Here is a 25,131-nt window from a genome sequence, read left to right on the forward strand (position 1 = left end):
ATGAAGGGGCAGACTAACTACAGGGGATGGCAATATTGCGTAATGGTGAATGACGGAATGTCATATCCTGAATCGCTGGGCTGTGAAGGCTCTCAGTTGCTTCATTGTAACATAACCCTGAATATACTTCACATAGACCACTTAGTCTCGTCCTTCTGAATGACAGGCGTTTGCATAAAGTCTCCACATGCCCTTGGTGTACTGTTATTTGCTGCTCATCTGTCTGCCTCTCTTCATTCCTAATTGTAACCTTTTTCCATCAGGGAACGATAGCACAAAACTGTCCCTAATGAGCAAGTACAAGGACAACATCATAGCTACCAGTCCTGTCGACAGCAACCACCAGCAAAACACGCTCCTCCCACACAACACCTCCACCAACCAGCGGAAGCGTTTGTCCAGCAAAACACATGGTGAGTCTGGGTATCGGGGTGAAATGGTTCCTGTAACCGTACAGTTCGCCATCCACGGTTCAGTATTCACTTTGTACTGTTGTTCATGTCATATTTTCAAGATTTGTGTTCTAACTTAGCATAATGCAAGTTGATGAGCCTGCTAGTTTAGCCTATATCATTTAAAAGTCACGTATACTACACATAGGGCCAGATTTACTAACAGCGTGCACCAGCGCAAAGCGCCTTTTGGCATTAAAATAGTACTGTCAGTTATTTTTGCACCTGACTTTACTGAATATGCATTTGTAGGAGTTTCCATTTCAGACGCAAAGTTTATGGGAGGAGAGTGGTAAAAAGAATCTCGCAACACAATTTTATATTAAAGGGTCGTTCCAAACCGAAGTGCTCAAAACTGGCCACTTCAAAGAGCCCTTCGGAATGAAGGATTTCGAAGGGTTCGACTGATGGACACTCCCATGATCACTTGTGCAGATTCTTTGCATGATGACGGTGCCTCCGTGTGGACACATGATTATGATGCAGAAGGGCACTTCAAGAAACAGTTGTTTGGTCACCTACACCTTTCAACCCTTTGAAGCTCTCCCTCTGGAGGGTAAATACTTTGAAGGGTTTAGGGCACATGGATGAGCCCTTCGGAATGGAACGCAGGGAGAAACTATTTTGTGCCTTTGTCGTAAGTAGATCACCTGCACCTGATGAGCATCGGCTCTGCTTATTTGCAACTACGCTAATTTGCACTGCACGTGGTATATTTCTTTGGTCAATATGTAAATGAGATGGTACATCTGTGTTTTTCAATTTGCACGTTTTCAGTAAATCACCTGCAGAAATTTCCAGCCCATCAGCGCTGTTTTGGTATTGTGCTAATTTGCACTGGTTAGAAAATATGGCCCATAATTGCAGCTATCTTAATGCAATCACACTACCATTTAAAAGAGGGTGGAAGTTTTTTTTTTTTTTTTTTGTTTTTGAAAGAAGTCTCCTATGCTCAACAAGGCTGCCTTAATTTTTTAAAAATACCGTAAAATTTATCACAACTTAATCACACATTTGTATCTGTTCTAAATATACCTTAAATTAATACTTTTCAATTTCTTAATACTCTAATCAACATGGACAAATATGGATGCTTTATGCAAATGTATGTTTATTATTAGTGAAACCATAGTCAGCATAGAGCATGAAGACTAGACATCTTTCAAAGAATTTGTTCATGTCTGTTAGTCACATGAAAAAAAGAACATAGAAATACCAGTTTCCCATTAGGCCTACTTCTCTTTCTTTGCACTGAGCAATTTACCTGTATTTTTGCTTGTTTACATTTTTGCACAACAGAACACCTCATTTTTCTGAACAAGTAAAATATACATTTATTATTACATTTGTTTGCCCCTCTGTGCCCACAAACTTTGAAGCAGCTAAATTCTCATTAAAACTGTTTTCATTGATATATTTTACTGTTTCTGTTGTCAGACAATGGAATGAATAGCAAATGAAATGCGGCCCTTTAAGACTATAACCAGCTCTCCCTTCCAAGATGTTAATCTGCTCAAAAATCCTGATTTATAATCAGCTGTCGTTTGATGAAATCAAATACACATAAGATAAACACAATAGCTGTGCTGTGATTTTGCAACAAAATATCTATGTTTTAAATGAAAGCTACTTGCTGAACAGAGGAGACACAGATAAAGAGAGATAGAGAGGTGCACGTGTGCAGGGAGTAAGACCTCATGCAGCAGAACCGGAGAGTCTGAGAAACTATATATGGTTCGTCCAAGAAGCTGCTAGATTTGTCTTCAGTCTTCCGTGTTGCATGATACATGAAAAATCCTTTTAAGATGCAGATTTGGTGCTCAAGAATTTTCTTATTATTACTTATTAAAGTTAAACAGTTCTGCTGTTATATTTTGTCAGGAATCTTTGATTAAAAGAACGCTTCAAACAGTGTTTATTTGAAATAGATATTTTTTTGCAACATTAGAAATGTCTCTTCTGTCACTTTCTATTGCAATTTAATGCATACTTGCTGCATAAAAGTATAAAATTCTTAAAAAAACAAAAATCAAAAAAAAACTTTGGTAGTTACATCAATCAATCAATCAATCAATCGTTTGTGTATATATTGTTTTTTACAGCCTTTACATGATTGCCCGGTTGCAGAGTTGGCTGTACCTTTTGAAAATTTGATCACAAATAGGATGTGCTGCTGGTAAAAATTTGATGTATTTTTATTGGCATCAATCAAACAGTACAGAAACCATGACCACAGAACCGCAATACAGACCACACCATGAGAAATGCGAGCCATTACACCCCCACTGAATATCCCCTTCCATCCGTACAGATTTCATTCCAACCACTGTCTATCTCTGTAATCATAACCACACACAAATATTTGTCTTCCATTCTCTTTGCTGTCCCGTCCCTGGTTTGAACTTTTTTTCTCTAGCTTTATGCTTGGCTGATCAGATAACCAAAAATTTTGATTTAATGAGGTATTCATATGCTTTTTTTGATGTGGTTTTGATATGTGTTGGTAGTGGTGATTTTTAGGGAAACATGTCTATATCTCTTGTGAAATACAAGTTCCTTTCGCCTAGATTTACTTTGAGCACAAATAGCTGATGTTTGAAGTGTTTTCCTTGAGTAAGATTCTGATTTCCTAGCTGGGCAAATATTTGACTCTCTGCTTATGCTTTAATGCTTCATTACCTCAGTCCTGTACGGCCTCTCTCTGACCTTCAGACCAGCCTTTTTTAATACCCAATGCACTTGGATTGTGCATTCACTGCATATGAATGTAAAAATGTAAAGGTGCACTCAGGAATTCTTGCCTCATTAAAAAGCTTTAAAGGAATGAATAGAAAAAAAAAAGTTTAAAAATGTGCACTCCAATGAAGAATTCAGTCCTATCTAATAAAAGCTGTTAGTCTTAGAGTGGGTTGCCATACTGAGATCACAAAATTAGTTGAATGTTACTCACAGGACACTTTCACAGCCTACAGAATAGAGTACTTGTGGAACAGTACATTTTATGCTCACCCAGGCTACAAAAATACTGAAATATTGTGAAATATTATTGCAATTTAAAACAATTTAATTTTCTATTTAGGTATATTTTAAAATGTCATTTATTCCTGTGATGGCCAAGCTTAATTTCAGCAGCCATTACTCCAGTCTTTAGAAATAATTTTAACATGCTGATTTCTTTTATAATAATATTATAATAATTTGTTGAAACTGTGATGCATTTTTTTTTTTTTTTAGATTTCTTTGATGAATAGAAAATTCAAAAAGAGCAACATATAAATGTGTCTGTTTTTTTACTTAATTTAATGCCTTCTTGCTGAGTAAAAGTATTAATTTCAAAAATCAAGAATGGCATATCTGTCAACACAACACAAAAAATACTGCCTGCGTCTGTATATAAATGCTCTTTAAGTAATAGTTATTGTTACCTGGGAACTGCTGATTTCTTCTGATTCAATGCCATAGAATTGTGGGTGTACAGATTATTATGAGGAAATAAACTTCTAAACATCCCAGCTGTTTTAATCATTATTTATGAAGGCGGATTGTGTATTGCCAATCCACTGATTGCACCATGCATGGTTTACTGGCCTGTGAAAGCTTTCTGACAACTCCAAAATAGCAACTCCAGATTTCCATAGCTTTTCATATTCATACAGATATTACCCTGTTTGTTTTATTTTTATTTTATTTTTTTTGCATGGTTTATGACAAAATGACAGTTCCCTTTAAACATGTTCTTTTTGCCTGTTTTTTCTCTAATGAACATTGTATCACTATTCATGAGCGAGTTCTCAGAGCAATCCGCGAACACGAAAGCTGCTAAAGGCTATGTTTAGACACCCGTTCACGTCGCCGGAGGAGAACGTGTGCGAGCGCACAGATCCTCTCAAGTTCTTTTTTTCCTTCAGTCACACCTGCCTCTCTCACCTCATCTATTTATACCCTTCATTTTTCATAAGACAAATTAAAACTGTTGCTCACGGCATTTGCCATTTTTCCTGCTATCTCTAGGTCAGCAGTATCGGTGTAGGTGTTTGTGCTTCACCTTACCTCGTTTCGAGATCATTCTGGTGACACTGTGATTCCAAGACCTTGCAAATGATTGTGTTCTACCACCCTGAATGGTGGTACAAAATAACTTTTCTGTTGCAGAAGGCGTGTGCACCTGCACTGCATGCCGAGAAGCTGTTGGCGCTTTGTGTTGAATATTTAAACGGGCTCATCTTTTATTCCCCTCCACGGAGCTTTGCACCTTTGGCCCTTGCCTAATTGTGGAGGCTAGCGCACAATCCTCACCTGCTCTGTGAGGTTTATGGCTAATTCCTTTGAAGGTGCTTCTTTTGTTCTCATTTGTTATGAAGACAAAAAGAGGCATTGGCATGCCGGCTTGTGTCATTTCGAAATGGTTGTTAGCATTTGAAGTCTTAAATGCCAGGTGTTTCATCAGCTTTTTATTAGATTTTCATTATAGGCCTATAATCAAGACATTTTTACTGGTGTGCTCTTAAGATATTTAGAAACAAAAGGGTCGAATTCACTAAATTGCTGCATGGTATTTAAGCACAAAAGCCTGCATTAAGCTATTAATCCAGCATTCGGTTTAACCAGGCACTAAATGCATTGAAATATAAATATATGTACACTGGCAGTCAAATTTTGGAATAATGAAGATTGAAAACAGTTGTGCTGCTTTAGATTTTTGTAGAAACGATGAAACTCTACTTTTTAAAAGTTTTGCAGGAAACTGATGAAAGGAAAGAAAGAAAGAAAGAAAGAAAGAAAGAAAGAAAGAAAGAAAGAAAGAAAGAAATACTTTTATCCAGTAAGGAAACATTAAATTGGTCAAAAGTGACAGTAAAGAGATTTATTATGTTAAAAATATTTCTATTTCAAGTAAATGTGGTTCTTTTGAACATTATATTAATTGAAAAATCTTTAAAAAAGGTATTGGTCCTGTTTTCAACATTAAACAGGATTCGTTTAGCCGTCCCTGGCTCAATTGGAAGAGTTGGGGCAGAGTGCGGTTCAGTTGGTTGTGTGTGTGTGTGTGTGTATGTATGTGTATGTGCATGTGTGTGTGTGTGTGTGTGTGTATATATATATATATATATATATATATATATATATATATATATATATATTTTTTTTTTTTTTTTTTATGGCATTATTTTTTTTTTATGGCATTATTATGGCATTATTTCACCTTTTTTCATCAACAGTATAGATAGCACATACAAATGAACACCGTAATGAGTAATTCTTATTGAATTCCTTCCAAAATGTTTACTGTAAAACCATTTTGACAGCGTAGCTGTATTTAGAAGACATATTGAGGACAACTGGCTTTTCACATTGTTTGTGTATTTGTCATCCATCTTTACACTTTCATTTATAAATCATTTGATTTGTCATTCAATATCAATGTAATGCGGTGATGTGCTAAAATAAAATGCTTGCTTTCAGAGTTGTGCCCATTTAAGACTTGTGATTTCACTATAGGGCCAAACAGCTGCTGTGCTCATGACGCCGCCTGTGTCTTGTTTGCATCACAGCTTTGAATATTTCATGTGTTGTTTTATGACGATATGAATTGATATTGTAAAAATAAGCATCGTTCAGTTCATTCCATACAGATGGCTCATCTATAAATGATAATTGTTTGATTCTCCTCTGCACCAGAGAAGATGTTTTTAATGGATAGCCACACTGTTGTGTGAATATGGAGTAGCTCAAACATTATTTCTCATCATCATGAGTCGGTTTAATCCACGGGTCAGTGCGCTTATGCATCTCTTCCTCACTCGCTGCATAATGAAAGCGTTTGTCTAGCTCTGACGGGTAAATTGTTTCTTTTGTGCACAGGCGAAAAAAGAGCCCAAGGAGGCGTGCATCTTTTATCTCAGTCACACTCCTAACCTCCTGTTCATTAATTATATGTACCCAATACTCTTCTGAGAGGAGAAGCGCATCTCACAGAACGGCGATTACTGTATGACTTCTGGCTTATTCTCTGTATGTCACTTTGGTGTGTGCTGTGTGTGATGTATGTTTGTAATTATACAGTCTCTAATGTGTTTTATATATCATTTATTTGAATTCTTTGTAGATCTTATTATAGTAAAAGTGCTTTGTGTGTGTTATAATTATAATATTATGTAAATATTTTCCACTGTTGTATTTTAAATTATAATTGTATGTCATTCGTTGCATCATTTCATTCACATTTTTGTATATAAACTAGTGCTAGACAATGATTAATCGCATCCAAAATAAACTTTTTGTGTACATTTGTGTAGTGTATATTTATTATGTATATATAAATACACATACATACATGTATATATTTAAGAAAAATATGTTGCTTATATATTAAATATATTTAAATATAATATAAATTATATGAATATAAATATGTAAATATTTTCAAAATATATACTGTATGTGTGTATTTATGTATACATAATAAATATACACAGCACACACATATTATATATATATACAAAAAAATTATTTTGGATGCGATTAATCACGATTGGATGCGATTAATCATTGCTCAGCAGTAATATACTGTACAATACAATATACAATAATAAACACATTTTGATTGATATCTAACATGATTTCTTTACACGCACTACTGTTCAAAAGTTTGGGGTTTATTATTATTTTTTGTTCTCAAGAAAGTAATACTTCTATTTAGGAAGGATTTTTAAGTGTATTTTTAATTCAAAAAATCTTGGTGAGCATAAGTGATTTCTTAAAAATAAATAAATAAATTAATTAATAAATACTTCCCCCAAATTGACATTTTTGAACAGTAGTGTATAAAGGGCCTTAGCAATTGTAACTTAAATAGCAAATGTTTTTGCTGTGGTTTTGCTGATTTATCTGATAGATTTTTGCTCATTAAAAAATCACATGGCTTTCCAATTTGATATTTCTAATGAATCTGTTGTTTGTGGTTTGTAGGTCTTAATAATTACTTGCTGTATTAATCAGTAATGCTAGATAAGTAAACAAAGGGATTGGCAATTAGACAAAAAAATCATCCTATTGTCATGCTGTCACATTTGTTTAATTTCAAAACCTCAGAATGACATCGTGTTCGGAAGTGTTCTTGTATGTCTTAGGTAAAATCATTATTTTCTTTCTAAAATTACTTTGAAATAATCTAATGTTTAATTGGATATTCAGTCAATAATTAATGTTGATGTTTTTCGTTATTGAGACCAGCTTTTTTTAAAAAAAATTTTTTATCTAAATTGCTACAGGTTATTTTATACACAGAATAACTTTTTATACACAGAAGGTTTGTCTCGAAACTCGACTACATTTTATTTTATTTTTTTTATGAATTAGTTGATAGATGATTTTTTGTGAATTCTACAGCGGGTTCAACTTTCCTGAACCCGGATGGAGACTCTGGGACGGAGGCGGACAGTGAGCCACAGCTGACCTTCTACACTGACCCAAACCGCAGCCGCCGTCGCAGTCGAGGTATGAGAAACGGTAACGTCAACACCGCGTGGGGCTCTGGGGGTAAGGAGGACTTCCACACCATCGCATGATTTCAACCTGCACCGCCTGACTGTGGCCATTTGGTGTTCATGTCACACTTTGTTCGGAAACCGAGCAAAGCATTAGTTGTGAAGCGGCTTGCCTTACAACTACCTCACTGAATGAGGCATGTTGTTACGTGTGAGATTTGCCATTGATTTGACATTGCAGTTGAATACTGTGTTAAAACAATTTACAGGAAACCATAAATGCTTAACGTTTTTTACTGTCCTCCAAATTGGACTGAGGGTCCCTGAGCAATTTTTGAGTTTGCTTAGAGAATTCTTCAGAGCCTCTTTGTGGACTCCATGGGCCTCCTCTGAAATGAATGACGACTAAATGCAAGCTTACAAGTATTTAAGCACCTTAAGCTTAGCAGCTCCGTCTGTAGACCACCATTGAACATTAAGCGGCGTAAATGTGTGTATGCATGTGACAAACCGCTTGGACAGTACTGTCAGACACTAATGGCTAGAGTCTGTCTGAAACTCTTGTATTGTCCCCCGAGGAGTGCTGTATTGTTTTCTGAAGAGAACAGACTGAATGCAAAGCTCCCTAAACTCTTGAGGAGCTGCCACTTGAAAGGAAACTAACAGACAATCACTTTGCTTTAATACTTTCTCCCTCTAATTACCAAATGTTTAAACTCTGTACTTGTCAAAAACACTACTAGTCAGCTGTAGCAAAAACACCTTTAATTGGACTTAAGTTAATAATAGACATGGCTTGTGTCGCATTTTCCCCCTACATCGCTGCAGGAACTGTAATTGGGTGAGAGCAGCGTGTTGATTTTGATAGACATGTTTGCGTATGTTTACGTATAAAATACAGGTGTTAATATGAACTGTCATATTTGAGTGAAGTGAAGGTATAGAAATCTGTAATAGCTCTTGCAATTATTTTTATTACAAAAATATTATTATAAACCACTATGTATGTTATGATAATATAATATTTTAGGTAATAATTTAAAATAAAAGTATTATATTACTTTTAAATGTTACATTGATATATACATACACATTTTGTTCTAATGGTATGCTAGCATTTATCTCTTCATAGCTGGAAAATTGGAGCTATCTCCTAATACTTATAGAAAGGACAGAGGCCAGGGGACAAAAAAAGCCAGATTATATTCTTATCTAAAATGAATTATTTTAAAATAGTTTTGCCGTAATTAGTCATTGAAAATGTGGTCCTCAGTGAGGACCAAGTCAAGTTTTGTAATCTCAAACTGACAAAATGTGAAAGCACCAGTTCCTATAGCATACATCTATACATGACTTACATGAATACAGTTCCCATAAGAAGCAGGCATTTCTGGCAGATGCGTGCAAATGTTTGAATCAATGCTTAACATGATAACATCCACAATTAAGATGATGGTGTCTTAAGTATCTATGCTTAATATTGCAAAAATGGGGTTCCTCCTTTGGTAGTCAACGTGCTGCAGCATTTTGTAACTCCTTTGTTACTCCTGTTCATATGCTGTATATAATCAGTGTACATATGTTGTTGTCACTTGTATATTGACTTTTGTCACCATATATGTATCATCCTTGTATGATTTCCTTTCATATGTATATCATTGCTGTTTCCAGTTGCTGCATGCCATATGTATATGACATGTTATTACCAGTTTTAAATGTCACTCATGTTAATTAGCTACTATATAGTATCTTATCATGAGTATTGTGTCCTCATACATTGTGAATGGGTGTATTTATGTCATCTTGTGTGTTGTATAATACTCATACACCATTTGCAGTGTCTTGTGCCTTTATTTTACATGTAACAGATGCACAGGGCAGCATGACATCAAACCAGTTTGGCTGTATTAGAAAAACGTGGTCAAAAGAACTCTTTTTCATATTTAGCCATTTGCAGTATTTAGCATAAAAGCAACAGGCTTCAAAAGGTAAAGCGTTATCTCTCTGCTGCTCAATTCATGCCAGCGCTGCCACAGCTCCCAGAGTTTGGCTGGCTGGTTTGATCCAGTGCTTCTTTCATGGACCACCAACCCGGATGTGGGCTGTTTTTTTAACTGCCTCCCTTGTGCCTTCCCAAGGTACACATAAAAATGTGAACTTTCCAGTCTTGTAGCATCGCTCTTTTATTGCCTTCTCTCTCTTTCTGTCTTCTTCCCAGGTTCCCCACGGAGTCCTATCAACAAGACCACCCTTACTTTGATCAGCGTGGTGAGCTGTGTGATCGGCCTGGTCTGTGCGTCTCACCTCTCCTGTAGCCTCAACGTCAGAGTCATTCTCCACGTTCCGGAGCACCTCATTGCAGACGGTAATCTCATCACCCGCTCTGCTTCCCGTCCGGCCCCTGAGCAGCGGGGGTCCTCGGCCCCCCATCTACCCCCCACGACTTCCACTGTATTAAATCAAATTTCATGCCAACTCTCGCACTGTCTCTAGTGAAAAGCCAAACAGATGTGTGCTGAAAGCTTCAAAGAACAATCAGACACGAATGCATAGTCTCTAGTTGTGTTTCAAATCATGTACTAGGCTATACACCATGTAGTTGCACTGTACACTTTGTACTTGGGCATCCAGTGAATTAATTTTTTAAGAGTCAAATGAAACATTACTGTTTATTTTTAAATTTTAACATAGAAGTTTTTCAGACAAACATTTGGCTTAATTTGGTGTTGCTGTTAGCTTTAACATGTTAGCTTGTGATGACAAGTTATTATGAAAACCCTACTTTCATATTTTTGCATTTACAGATGCTAAAAATGAATCACACATGGGCTGATGGTTTCGCATGCGACTTACATTTGTTCACTATCTTTTCATTATTCTAGCAGATAAGCTACAGTAAAGCTAACTTCAGATTGAAGGTAGTTAGCAACACAACAAGTTACTAAAAAATGCATTGAATCTATTAGAAGGAGGCAATACATTTGTGGATATAAAACAAATATTAAATTTTAGGGTGCAACAGGGCACTGGAGTGAAAAGTGCATTTGATTTCATTTCTCTCTAAACCTCTAGAATAACACAAAAACTCACTGCGGCACTTTCCTACATATCACCGTTTCATCATGCACTTGGAAATTTGGCTAATCCTTGACATGATAGCGATCTTTAACACATAGTCAATTCTGCACTAAGTTGATGTGATATATATATATATATATATATATATATATATATATATATATATATATATATATATATATATATATATATATATATATATATATATATAATGTACAGTATGTATAAAATAAAAGTGGTTGAAATAAAATATATTTTTACATTTTTATATATTTTAAACTGTTGTAGAGACTCAAGTTAATCAGTGTTAAGAAGCTTTCAGAAAAAATAAATAAATAAAAATAAATAAAAATCTATCCTTTGAAAATGAATATATTTTAGTGATAGTATATCTATTAAATAAAAGTATTTAATTTGTAATTCATAAGTACATTATTTATTTATTTTTTATTTTTTTTTTTGGTTAAATTCAACAAAACTTGAAACAAGTTAAGGAAACATGAAAACATGTTGACTAAAACTGCAGTTTAAATAAAAAAAAGTAACTGCACAGGGACTCAAATGAATCATTATTGAAGAGAGAGAGAGAGAGAGAGAAACTGTGATGTAGCATTTTTATATGCTACACTGCTACTTGTTGGAAAAAAGTAGCTAGTGTCTGGAAAAAGCAACACTATTTTGAAAACAGCAGAGCTTTTAGTTAAGTTTTAGTTAGTTAGTCCCTAGAACTCCACTTCCAGACACACAACTGTAAACAGCAACAAGCCGCTTTCCCCAAGGGTTCTCTGTTTGTCCTTTGGACTTAAGTTGCATTTGTGTTGGATGAGCTTGTTATTGAATTTCAATGTTGCACCTGCAGACCAAGACTACAGGCCACTCTCTCTCTTACCCTCTCTTCTTTTGCTCTTCCTCGCTGTCTTTCTTTCAGCTCATTGGCATTTCAGCCGTCACTTCTGGAGTTTGGGCGAAATGATGGATTGTGACTGGCTTTGCTCATCTGTCATTTTGTCTTTCATGCAGAGCTCTTTTCTATTGGGTCTGGTGCTTTAGGGTAGATTAACATTCACATAGATGTCTAAGTGGAAGAAATCTGAAAAGAGGAGACTTGAAGGATTCACAGTTCGCCTTTTGAATTGGAAAAATCAGATTTAAGATGTGTCTATAACTGTCTAACAGTATTACAGGGTAAAACTTGATGTCAAAGCAGATCTGATAAAACTTGATTTTTGCAGAATAAATTCTGTTCTATGTGGTGTTCATGGTTTTGAAATATACAGCGGGGTAATTCAGAACAAATCACGCTTTCAGTTCAGATGTTTTATCTGTACTGTTGTATCTTATCCACAGCTGTTCATGAACCATAAAATATAGAAAAATGTGTATTAAGCATAGATTTTCAGCTATAAGGATTCTGCTTTGCTTTAAAAAGTTCAAAACAGTTTTATGCCTAGCAGTTATGGGGTGGGGGGGGGGGTGATAATGCTGCTTAAACACTTTCTTAAGTCTCTTAGTACTTTTAGTAGCATACAATTAGAGTGTTTTCGGTAATGAATCAGTTGAATAAATGTTTTAATGCACATTTTAAAGTTGCGCATGAGAAACGAGTGATGGAAACCAAATTTAAAAAAAAATCCTTTAATTCGCAAAAGAGTTTTTATGGTCAATTGAGGTGTTTTTTTTTTTTTTTTGGTCTTGTGCGGAAAAGGGTTAATGCGAATAATGGAAGATGGAAACACATTTGCCAAATAAATTCCTCCATGTGCAAAAAAGGCATGTGATTTGCTCTATGGGATGGCATAAACAGACTAGAGTTCACTAATTTACTTGATGAAACTTTTACATGTCCTCTCTGAATCTTCTCTTTCAGGCTCCAGATTCGTTCTTCTCCAGGGCAGCCAGCTGGATGCATCTGATTGGCTGAACCCCGCCCAGGTGCTGCTGTACTACCAGCAGAATGCCAGTGGCCCCTGGGTCAATGATCTGTGTGGCCGCCGTCTCTTGGACCCCTGTGAGCATCAGTGTGACCCAGATACAGGTACACAACCACTCTGACATGATTCTGTACTTCACACAGCTCATGTAGAAAGTCTGACACTAGGAGCAACATGCACTCTGAGGGACATACTTAAAAGGATAGTTCATCTAAAAATGAAAATTCCAAAATCATTTAGTCACCTTCATGTCTTCAAAACTTTTTTTTCCTCAGTGGAACACAAGAGCAGATATTTAGTAAAATGTCTTAGTGTTTTAATTTTTTTGTCCATACAATGAAAGTTAGTGGAGTCAAATGTTGTTTTAGACTGAACCAAAAACAGTGATTTACATGGTAATGTACATTACTTGCTACTGCCAATACATCCACAACATGCTGCTGTGAGCATGTAAGAAATGCTGATATTCCACAGAAGAAAGAAAGTCATACTGGTTTAAAATGACATCAGAGTTTCATTTTTGGTTGAACTATCCCTTCAAACTGCACATGGGGATTTTTTTTTTTTTTTCTTTCTTTTTTTTTTTCATTAGTTTGCTTCTTTGCCTAATTAATCATAAAATAATCTTTCGTTCCACCCCTTCACCCAAGTGAATGAGTGCCCATCCCCTCTATTGTGTAAAATCAATATGTTCACCGAACTGCAGTTGTAACGCAGCTTCCTTTAAAGAGCAGGAGGGACAGGAGAGAGAGGCTTAGCTCTGATTCATCTGTCGTTTCATTTGCAGATTTCTCTGAAGGTGTCTCTCTTGAGTGAACAGTATTAAGTAATGAAAGCCTAATTGAGCGAGAGCTGTGAGGACAGTAATGCTTGGCAATGAATCTTTGTAATGTAAGACTTGGGCTTATACAGCTTGAGTGACCTGGATTTGAATTATTATTTCTTTCTTTCTTTTTTTTCTTTTTTCCTTTCCCTGGGACATAAATTAGGCAAAGCATGGATCAAATGGAATGTTCAAAATTTAGGATATCCTGAGCCAGGGATGCATTAATATTCTAGATGATACTTGATTAGATTCTGGAATGTTGATGTTAGCACTCCAAATGAACTTAGACCATTTGAGATCTAAGCAGTTTGCTTATAATGTGCTTTCTGAGTGCAAAATGGTCCATTTTCACTTTGTTTTCACTTTCATGTAATTTCAATATATTTAGCTGTTACATTTCACTATACAAAGCTAATGTCATGCACTTACTCTAATACGGTTGGTGGACAGTTTTCCTCCTATCACCATGTACAGAAAAAGTGCAACAAAAATCATGTGATTCATGACTAGTCAACACAGATTACTGGCAGAATTGCGCATAATTAGTTAGTACATATTGCACGTGAGTTTGACTTATTGTTTTGCATATTGTATTTTTTCTGTTAGTGTCATTTTGTTTGCAAATTTTACAATTTTGTAAACCGTGATTAAGAATAAAATAAATATTTTTCCAAATGTTTTAATCACATCTTTTGGTTTTAGTACAATGACAATATAAAAGCCAATAATTACATTTTGAAAACAAACAACTGCCTTTGTATTATAGGAAGGTCTTGTTGTCATATTTGGAGGTTGTTGGCTTAATTAACACTGTTTTCCAATTTTTTTGTTTGTTCTGTTTTAATGTTTTAAAAATGCCAGGACACACTATATACCTATGCAACCTATGACAGTGTTTATGAATAATCTTAGGAAGTAGGCAGACGTTTACTGTTTGCATCATACATTTTTAATGCTCTATCTGCATTTTTACCACTAAAGATTGCAACTTTGTAAGCTGAGATTTATCTATTCAGTTTTATAGTTGTTCCAGTCAGGCAAAACATAGTCAACAGACACCCAGGTACATCAAAATTAATGGTAATACATTCGCTTTATAGCTGTTTCTCCGATCATCTGCTGCAGGAATCTGTCCAACATTGTTATCATTTGTTGACAAGTTCCTCCTGTTTGCATCCATAATTCAAAAGAGGAGCTCCACTGGGCTTTGAAAAGTGAATCTTCCAAGCCTAAATGAATCAAAGTTGGACCGTTGGGAACTTGCCTTGCTTTCCTCACAAATGAAATCTAAAGAATGAGGCCTTGGTATTGCCACGGTTCAATAATTGCATTGTGCTTTTTGTAAGATGCATTCTTAATGAAAGCCACAGTGGGGGGGTGGGGGGTGCAGACTACGTGGCGGAGGGTATTCGTGGAAAACCATAAGACTGTCTCAATCAAACAGGAGAGGATGACTGATGAAAGCAGGGATGGGGAGTGACAATAACTGGAGCTGTGAGCGCTTGTGAATCAGAGGCGCAGAGGATGTGTAAAAGCCGAGATGAGAATCGGACTGATAGCAGGCCTCTCGGAGGCCCTGTTCACCTCCCTCATTCCCATCAGGCTTCAGGGGACATTTATTAAACAAGAACACGCAATGTTGTGTCCCAGGCTACCTGATCCTTGCACTTTCATGTCATTAATTTGACTGAATAATAGATCCCCTACAGACTCTCTCTGTGGTTGTGGAAAGAGAGGAATTACTTGGGACTTAAAAACTTCATTAATAAGTAATTCTACGCAGTCACTCTCTCTGTCTAAATCCAATAGTAGTTATTTCTTTTCACACACACACACACACACACACACACACACACACACACACACACACACACACACACACACACACACACACACACACACACACACACACACACACACACACACACACACACACAAATATAAATATAAATAAACTGGAGAAGTCAGCAGTATTTGAATAGGGCACTAAAATCTAACATGTTATACCTTGTTCGCATTTTCACCAGTAGGTTAAATTAGTATTCGTTAGACTGGACAAAGTTCTTGGTTTTTACATGCTGAAATGCTGAAGAATAGTTGAACATGGACCATGTGTATTTATTTATTTATTTATTTTGACATTTTACAAAGTTTGCTGTATTTGTAAAATGTATTCTAGAAAAAATACATATATAAATTTAACAAATAAACTGCGTAGAAAAAAGAATGTACTGTTTATGCAAATTAATATTTTCCAGATATTTTATCACATCTCAATCAAAATATATAGCTGCCTTTATATGTGTGGAAGTTTATCTTTTTTTTCCTTTTTTATTTTATTTTATTTTATTTTATTTTATTTTATTTTATTTTATTTTATTTTATTTTATTTTATTTTATTTTATTTTATTTTATTTTATTGGTTTAAAAATGCCAGTACATGCCAAATATGAAACTTATGACAGTACTGATGAATAATTGCAGACACCAGGGGGAAGTTTTTCTGTTTGCATCATAAATTTGAATGCACTTTATCTGCATCTTGCCACTAAATATTGCACACATTTTTCACAAACAGAGATCGATCTCGCCTAAAAATGATTACACATTTGCTTTATATGCATTTCTCTGATATTACTGATATTATCTTGTTCACTTTTTTCGTAATAGTGTTAAATTGACAGGTCCAAGTTGTACAATTAATTGTAGTTCTGGTATTTACATGCTGAAATCAGAAGGGTAGTTGAACATGGGCATATGGTTTTTTTTTTTTTTTTTTTTTTTAGGTTAAATTTTTTGTAACTTTTTTTAAGGTTAAAAAAAACACCAACCAAAAAATAAATAAATAAATAAATCCTTACATTTCTTTAAGGCAGTGTAGATGTTTTAAAAGCTAGTGACCATTTCTTTTAGGTTCCCCATTTTTAGCTTCAACTTTTTCTCTCAATTAATCTGAGGTTTTGAAACTGGAATGCACAATAATTAATTATAGTACAATTAGAATAATTTGTAAAACAGTAAACAAGGAGTACAACATGTTACACTGCAGGATACTTCTACCACACAGCAGTACAATTTCAATGTATTAAGCGATTTTGATGTTGTTTACACCAGTTTGACTCCCATATGCTGCGTACTTAAAAATAAGTGAAGCTTTGACTTATTTTGTGCTTATTAATGCTGCAAATCTTTTTCTGTCATGTAGAGATGTCACACCACAGGACTGAATAAATGAACATTGGAGTACTTCCACATATTGATTTTATCAGCTTAAAAGTTTGATTTCTTTGGTTTACTTCCTGTTTGGTTAGAATATAGAGATGGAATATAGGTTTTGTTCTAAGACCTCTGATGCCTTACTCTCAGTATAGGGGCAAACAAAAAAAAAAACAAACAAACAAAAAAAACTTCTGCTTCTGCACGTATTCTGTGAAGAGATAAATTAACAAGGTATGTATTTCTTATGCATACAGCACTGGCTGAGTGCCTGCTGGATATCCTCAATGATCGCTCAATCACAGAGCCACTGGGTACATGTTTCCTGGCAAAATTGTCATTTACCACCCATAGTCATAAAGACTCCCTGCATCTCATTTGAATTGATAAAATTGCTATTATCACCTACGGTACAAGTTTAATTTCAGTTTTACAAATTACTGTGGCAAAGGTAAAACAGTTAACTATGTAAATAATAGCAGTGCTAGACCTTATGCTTGGTTTGCCAAAATGTGCTAATGATCAGTAATATATCAAATTAAGTGTTTATGACTGACAAGGGTAAATTACTTTTTTCCTGCACTGCACTTTTTTTATATTAAAGACAAATATACTTTAAGAAGAGTAATTGGAAGTTTAGTGTATGTATTTTATAAGTTTACTATATATTATATATTAAAACTGAAACAGAATACTGTGAAATAATATTTAAAATGATTTTCTGTTTTAATATATTTTAAATGTAATTTATTCCTGCGATGGCAAATCTAAATTTTCAGCAGAGATTACTCCAGACTTCAGTGTCACATGATCTGTCAAAAATCAGTTTAATATGCTGATTTCTTATTATTTTCATGTTAAAAACAGTTGTATTTACAGTTACTTTTAATTTAAAGCATTCTTGCTTAATAATTATCATTATAGGGTGGTTGTGTACCCACACTGCCAACACACGTTTATTGTCCAAACAACATGTCAAAGTGAATTTTGCATAATAGGTCCCCTTTAATTTTGCAAAGTATTCATTTTTTTCTATAAAAATCTTGCTGACCCCAAATTTTTGAAAAGTGTTTTATTCAAGGCAAGTTTATTTATATAGCACATTTCATACACAATGGTAATTCAAAGTGATTTACATAAAAGTATAATAATCATTAAAAAATATTCACAACAATAAAGCAAGGAATTTAAAAACGTTTAAAATAAAACTTTTAAAACAGTTAAAAATAGGTTAAACCTATTTTATATTAACATATTTAGTGAAAGTTTCATAAGACAAAAGTATACTGTGGATACAACAACAGGAATTGTATATTTATCTATCATAATTGATGTACTGTATTTAGTGTTGTTGTAAAATACTTTGATTGTCTTTTTTAATATATTGGTGAATGATTATTTTTTTAATTATTATAATAATAATAATAATAATAATAATAATAATAATAATAATAGCTTTCTCTTTAATTTGCATTTTATACACTGCACAGTTGCCCAAGAATCCATTTTTTCTTTCTAGTCAGATCATCAGTGTTGCAAATCCAATATTAGTCTGCATAATGCAGAATTTAAGGTCACATATATTGCATTAACGAAACTCTGAGTATATGACGTGAAAAGTCAACACAATCACTGACATTGTCCAAGCGTATTGATGACTCTTGCTTTGCACAAAATGTCAACAGATGTTTTCATATATTCACTTCCCACTCATAACACATTTGTTTTCATGTTTGCCAGTGCCATTTTCCCTCTGTGTCCCCTGTGTTTGCATCAGTCCTGCTCAGGGTGCAGCCTCATCAGTCCCATGAACTCAAATCATGACCGACATGCCTGCGGTTTGGCCTGACAAGACTGATCAGCTGAACTCAGAGTGATTAGACTTGTCTGAGCCATGAGCACTACTGAAGATGCCTGACACAGGGAATCTGCTGTGCATGCATATATGCTTCAACAAACACGCAACAGCACCTATTTATAGCACTGCACGGTTGGAGAATCACCATATTAATGTAAACATGACAATGAGGTCATTTTCACTTGACCCTGAAGGAGGCGAATTAATATCTGTCATACAGAGAGACGATTAGACTTCAGATCAGGGCATGGTGTGAATGCGAAGGGGGTAATGGCAAAGTACAGGCGAAGTCATGTGACTTCATGGGGTCAAATCGGTATGTCATGTTCACAGCTGCTTCACACATTAGTCTTAATGGGTTAAACTGGTGGAAATGGACTAAAAATAAATGTTGGTGGTTCAGGAAACAGGACATCTAAATGACCTTGAAATGGCCTAAAACACAAAATGCTCTGTGAGTCAGTTTTTATCAACCACTCAGTTCAGTTAAATGAAAGGTGCACCTCTGGGTGTGTGACTATCATCCTACTTGCTGAATTTACTAAGAATTTGTTGACTAATAATCTGAAGAGAAGATGATATACTTGTTTCTTTAAATTAATAAATGGCTAGTTATATTATGAAAATCTAGATGGCGGAGACTGATGGGTTCTTAACATAACTGATGATATTTGCAGCGTTAAACGACTTGTCACAAGCTGATTGGTTCATGTTACATACACAACCAGTGAGCTTGCTGCTTTATATTTTAATTGGCTGGTTAGCATCCACTAGAGCATTTTGCGGCGCGCTTTCCCACATTCCCTAGTCCACCTGTACAGATCTGCTACGGGTTATTTTATATGCTTTTTGTGCAGCAGAAGTATGTCTTAAATACTCACAGCACCACAACACCTCTGCATCACCATATGCACAGTAGCAAGTTCCTGTACTTGCTTGCATGATTAACATTGTTATATCCATTCCCATGCTAAAATCTTCAGAGAGTGGTCATGATAGAATTATTAGTATTATTTATTTATTTATTTATTTATTTATTTATTTTGGTAATGTAAGGTAAATTATGTTCCATATGCCCATATCCTGAAAATATCAAACTGAACTAGAAGAAAAAAAAAATAATAATAACTTGAAAGAAAAATAAGCAAACAAACCCAGTGAGGGGACTTTGCTTTTTCATTTCAGAGGTCTAGCACACACATTGCATTGGACACAGTGTAATGCAGTATGAGAAATTGATAATAACATGTATCTAGGGTTGCGAATGTTCTAGAAATGAAACAAAATGTATTATTTAATTTTTATGGATGTGCTTCATTAAAAACCCTTCACCAAAAATTTGTGTTAATTGCAAAAATAAAAAAATAAAAGAATAAAAAAAATTGTTTGCTACAGTGACTGAAAATCAAATAAAACTCAATTATCATAGGTAGTATATTAGCCACAGTTGTCACAAAAAAATTAAAATGAGAAATATTCTGAAAGCTTCATAAAAACCATTTGCATTTAAATAAAGTTGTATCACAAAAGAATAAAATAAAACAAAATGCACATTTTTTCTTTTTTCACTTTTGTAATTGATATGGAGTCAGCAAGATGCTGAAAAAAGTGAGAATCCCATCTAGCAAGTTTGTAAAACAAAATAAAAAAAAATTAAAACAGCATAGCTATACACATTTTTTTTTTTTTTTTTTTTAACAGTTTTTTTTTACAGTGCTTGAAGGAAGTCCCATAGTAATTTATGATGACTTTACAGTAGTAACAATAGTATTTTGGAAGAAATCTGGTGCCATCCTAACTGACATCCTTGCAGGGACACATGACAGTCACTGTTCAGCACAATTTTGTAATACTAATAATGGTCCCTATTTAAAAAAAAAAAAAAAAAAAAGTGAAAGTGACATACAGCCAAGTATGGTGACCCATACTCAGAATTTGTGCTCTACATTTAACCCATCCAAGTGCACACACACAGCAGATAACACACACACACCGTGAACACACACACACAGCAGATAACACACACCCGGAGCAGTGGGTAGCCATTTATGCTGTGGTGCCCGGGGAGCAGTTGGGGGTTCGGTGCCTTGCTCAAGGGCACCTCAGTCGTGGTATTGCCGGCCCGAGACTCGAACCCACAACCTTAGGGTTAGGAGTCAAACTCTCTAACCATTAGGCCACGACTTCCCCTTTTTTAACGATCTAAACACATGGTCTAAAGCACACGGTGCAGGTGCACTCCGAACACTCCACATAGGGTGTGTCCGAATCCACTTTTGCTAGTTTAACGACGAGAAAATGGTCGGCGTGCCCGGGCGCATGGTCTGAACGGGTTGTCCCTATTCACTTAATGAGTAATAGGTGTTTTTTGAGCGTAACGTGCAATAAACCAATCAGAGTCTCATCTCCCATCCCCTTTAAAAGTCAGTTGCGCTCGTGCCATGGTGGGTTCAATATTTACATGGGGGAATGTAATTTTTCATTTTAAAAAATGTTTGCGTATCCCTGCGTGTGTGATAAACAAAGTGTATGCACATTGTGTAATAAGCTATGTGTGCTTGTTACTAACGCGCTCTTTAAATAACAAAGAATTGTTATTGTGCCTGTATTTAGATATTACTAACGTACTCTTTAAATAACAAAGAAAAAATGTTCCTCAAAATAGCAACGCGCCAACAATGTGCCTGAACACACCTCTTTTTTAGATCAGCATGCCCATGGATGCCCAAATGGGCACAAAAGCATTTGCTAATTAAACAACGTGGCGCAGGACAGGAAAATGAGAACTGCGTTGGGCTGAAACTAGCAAAAAACAATTGCGCCATGCCTTGCGCCGGGTGTATAGGGCCCAATGTTTTTCTCTCATTTTCAGTGATGGTTTAAATGTACTTTATGTCTGTTTGCAGGAGAATGCCTCTGTTTCGATGGCTACATGAAGGACCCTGTGCATAAGCATCTGTGTATTCGCAACGAATGGGGCCCAAATCAGGGGTGAGTACCATACCATACAATCAGGGATCTGCCACCTTGAAGTTGGCTGTGCTTATTATCTGTAGTAAAAATGTCTCCAGTGCCGATAGCCAGCCAGGTGTTATGCACTGTAGGGAAATTAAATTGGCTTGTTTGAATTAATTAGCTTTTTTGCATGATGCTCTTCCTCTGGAATTGGAAAAGGGATTAGTGCGGTGAAGCTCTGGGTCATTTTAGATTTGCGTGACAGTGATTTACATTTCAGTATACCAGTGAGATACACGTATTGTGCATTTTAAATTGCGTTACACGCATACGAAATTATGTATTTCACCACTTGAGTGCCTCATATCCAAGTACTGCTATTAAAATGATCAAAGAGAAAATAACTATTTTGAAATTCTGCTGCACTTCTTTTAGTTTGGCAACTTTTGTTTTTGCTCTAGCAGAGGACTGAATATAAGATTAACTGCAACTGAACAGATGGTATCTTTCTTCTGAGGTAAAAATGTGACTGTCTAATAAAAATGCTGCTTCTCAAGTCAACAGATAAGTAGATTAATAAAGCACAAATACAAGAGAATGGCACAAAATGAGAGAGTGTTTTGCTTCTTAGCAGTCGAGATATAGTCAAAACATTTAAATGTTAGGAGCACAAGTTTCTAATCCCGGAAAGACTTGTATTTAAGATGTTTGAAGTTAATTAGACCCTCCCTGAGGAGAGTTTCACATGCTCATCTGGTTTGAGGCTGTCGCTCTAGAGCAGTTTGATTAAGACTTGGAGGTGAGGAAATCCCTGGCATTTTAATTGGGAGGGAGATGGGAGTGATGACGGTTGGTGAGATGGATCCGATAATTAGAAATCAAATTGGAACAATTTGGAAGATTGCCTTAGGGGAGTGGAATAGCGCTGGATGTGCTTGTTCCCTTTGTGCCATGCTGTGAAGGTGTGAACAGTTTTTAATTGACTCTAACACTTAGTGGAGGAGAAAGAAAGTCCATTGCCAAATGCTTTCTAAACTTTCAAAGTGCCAAGATATTTCCTAAACTGTTAAAAGGGAACAGTTTACTCCTCTCAAAAAATTAAATAAAATTATGTTATTGTTTACCTTGTAAATGTGAATTAAACTGACAGACATCACAAGTACAGACCAAAAATGTAGATGTTGGAACTGACTTTTATTTTTATTTTATTTTTTGTTTTATTTTTAGATTTAGCACCTTTATTTTATTCCTCCTGTGTAATAAATTCTCAGAATGCTTTTATTTATTTATTTATTTATCTATCTATCTATCTATCTATCTATCTATCTATCTATCTATCTATCTATCTATCTATCTATCTATCTATCTATCTATCTATCTATCTATCTATCTATCTATCTATCTATCTATCTATCTATCTATCTATCACCTTCCTCTGTAATAAATTGTCAGTATGGTATTGTTTTCTTATTTATTTATTTATTTATTTATTTTAATTGTATATCAATACCAAAAATGTTATTATTTTATTTTATTTTATTTTATTTTATTTTATTTTATTTTATTTTATTTTATTTTATATTTTGCACCTTTCTGTGTAATGGATTGTCAGAACGCTTCTGCTTTTGGTTCTCTTATGAATTACAAATGCTGCAGGACAAATGTTGATGTTTAAACAGCAGTAGGTGATCTGTGGTGTGAAGTGGCCTAACCAGCATGTGACTGCTCTTTTGCTGTGAGTAACAGCTTACTTAGAGAGCCATCAGCTCCTTGTCTTTTCTCTAATTCTGCAGTGACAGCCCCTGTCCCCACAGCTGCCTCTCTGCATTAATCTCAATCAGTTCACATAGAGCTCTGGATAAACACACACTTGAAGTCACGCTCATGTCTGTACTGCACTGACTGACGGAGATGCTGCTGTCAGGTCACAGTTTAACAAACAACATCTGCTGGAGGAATTTCTGTGATATTTATGTTAGAAACATAATTGGTCTGATGTGAGTTCAAAAAGAAACTCCCCTTTTAAAAGATGGTTATGTTTTCATCACAAAGTCATGCAATTTTAAAGGTCACGTGGCTTTAGTGAAGACTGGAGCTGTTTAACAGGTCTATGGTGTGACATACAGTTTTTTTAAGCATGAATTATTTGTTTTGATTTATAGCTTTTCTGTTTTGCAGCCCATGGCCCTACACCATTTTCCAACGTGGTTTTGACTTGGTGATGGGAGAGCAGCCATCTGATCGCATTTTTAGGTAAGAAAAATCACTTTATTTGTGCTTTTTAGCTTGTGACCCAGTTCAAAATGAGGACTAAAAATATGTCCAAGTAATGTGATGGACAGTGTATACATAAAAACAGGACCAGTTAGTTAGAGGTAATTTAAAAAAAAAAAAAAAAAAAACAACAACAAAAAAAAAACTTCTACTGAGAAAACAGAAGATTCTATTTTATATGCCTGCAGAAAATAAGGTTTAAAAAAAGGTGCTGACAAGTATGTAATAGGTTTCTGTTGAGACAGAGTAGCTTGTGAAATAGAGTACACATATTTTGTCATTTTGGCTAAGCTGACATTTCTTTATTCAGCTTCAAAGAGCTCCTTTCACAGTTTAAATAAAAACTTGAAAAAAAGAAAAAATGTTGGAATTACTTTTAATACAGAGCCACTGAATCTGGTTCCCTACAAATAATAATAAAAATAAATCATCCATGTAAAAAAAGCGGGGATTTAGACAGTGTTTACCTCTGGCTATAACTGGAGACTCAAGACTAATCAGTGCATTGCTTTATGCACTGGAGATGTTTCAATCTGTGAGGTGTATGTTTTGAAATATTTAGCAATGCTAATCCAATTGTAGCAACATATGGTTACCTTCAGTTGCCATGCATAATCTTCATGTTCTGAATTATTCATAGATCTCATCCATGACATTCCTGAAGTCCTTTGATTGTTCAACCCTAATTCGTTTGCACAAATCACAAGTTATTTATTTACATTTCTCAATGTTCTTTCTCATTTGAAAACAACACGGGAGGGCGTCTTGTAATTGGAATCTGAGTTATACCTCCCAAAAGGTGTAAAATCTCATATCCCTTGGCTTTGGGCCTACAAACAAATACATTTCATTGGGACAATTAAATGTTTTATTTCCAAACAATCCTTCACAGACGTGAATGTTTGAGATGACCTGAATGAAAGATTTTTATTTTTATTTCAACTTTTCCTCATGCATCATTTATTTGTGCCATGAATGAATAGGAAAGTCCATAATCAATTTTGAATGCTTCACTTATTCATTTATATACCTAGCTTTTGATATCAGAAATGAT

The 25,131-nt window shown here is 35.1% G+C and overlaps 1 protein-coding gene across 1 annotated transcript in view; it reads left to right on the plus strand.

Annotated features, from left to right (window-relative positions):
- The window catches only part of LOC109056344 (astrotactin-1-like), a 228,090-nt gene that overhangs the window by 64,135 nt on the left and 138,824 nt on the right, over positions 1-25,131 (plus strand). The window contains exons 4-9 of the mRNA XM_042719157.1: positions 264-413; positions 7,842-7,949; positions 10,158-10,304; positions 12,885-13,052; positions 21,755-21,839; positions 23,982-24,056. Of these exons, the coding sequence (XP_042575091.1) occupies positions 264-413; positions 7,842-7,949; positions 10,158-10,304; positions 12,885-13,052; positions 21,755-21,839; positions 23,982-24,056 (733 nt within the window). The remainder of the gene's footprint in view (positions 1-263; positions 414-7,841; positions 7,950-10,157; positions 10,305-12,884; positions 13,053-21,754; positions 21,840-23,981; positions 24,057-25,131) is intronic.

The sequence above is a fragment of the Cyprinus carpio genome, chromosome B2, assembly GCF_018340385.1.
Source record: "Cyprinus carpio isolate SPL01 chromosome B2, ASM1834038v1, whole genome shotgun sequence".
NCBI lineage: Eukaryota > Metazoa > Chordata > Actinopteri > Cypriniformes > Cyprinidae > Cyprinus > Cyprinus carpio.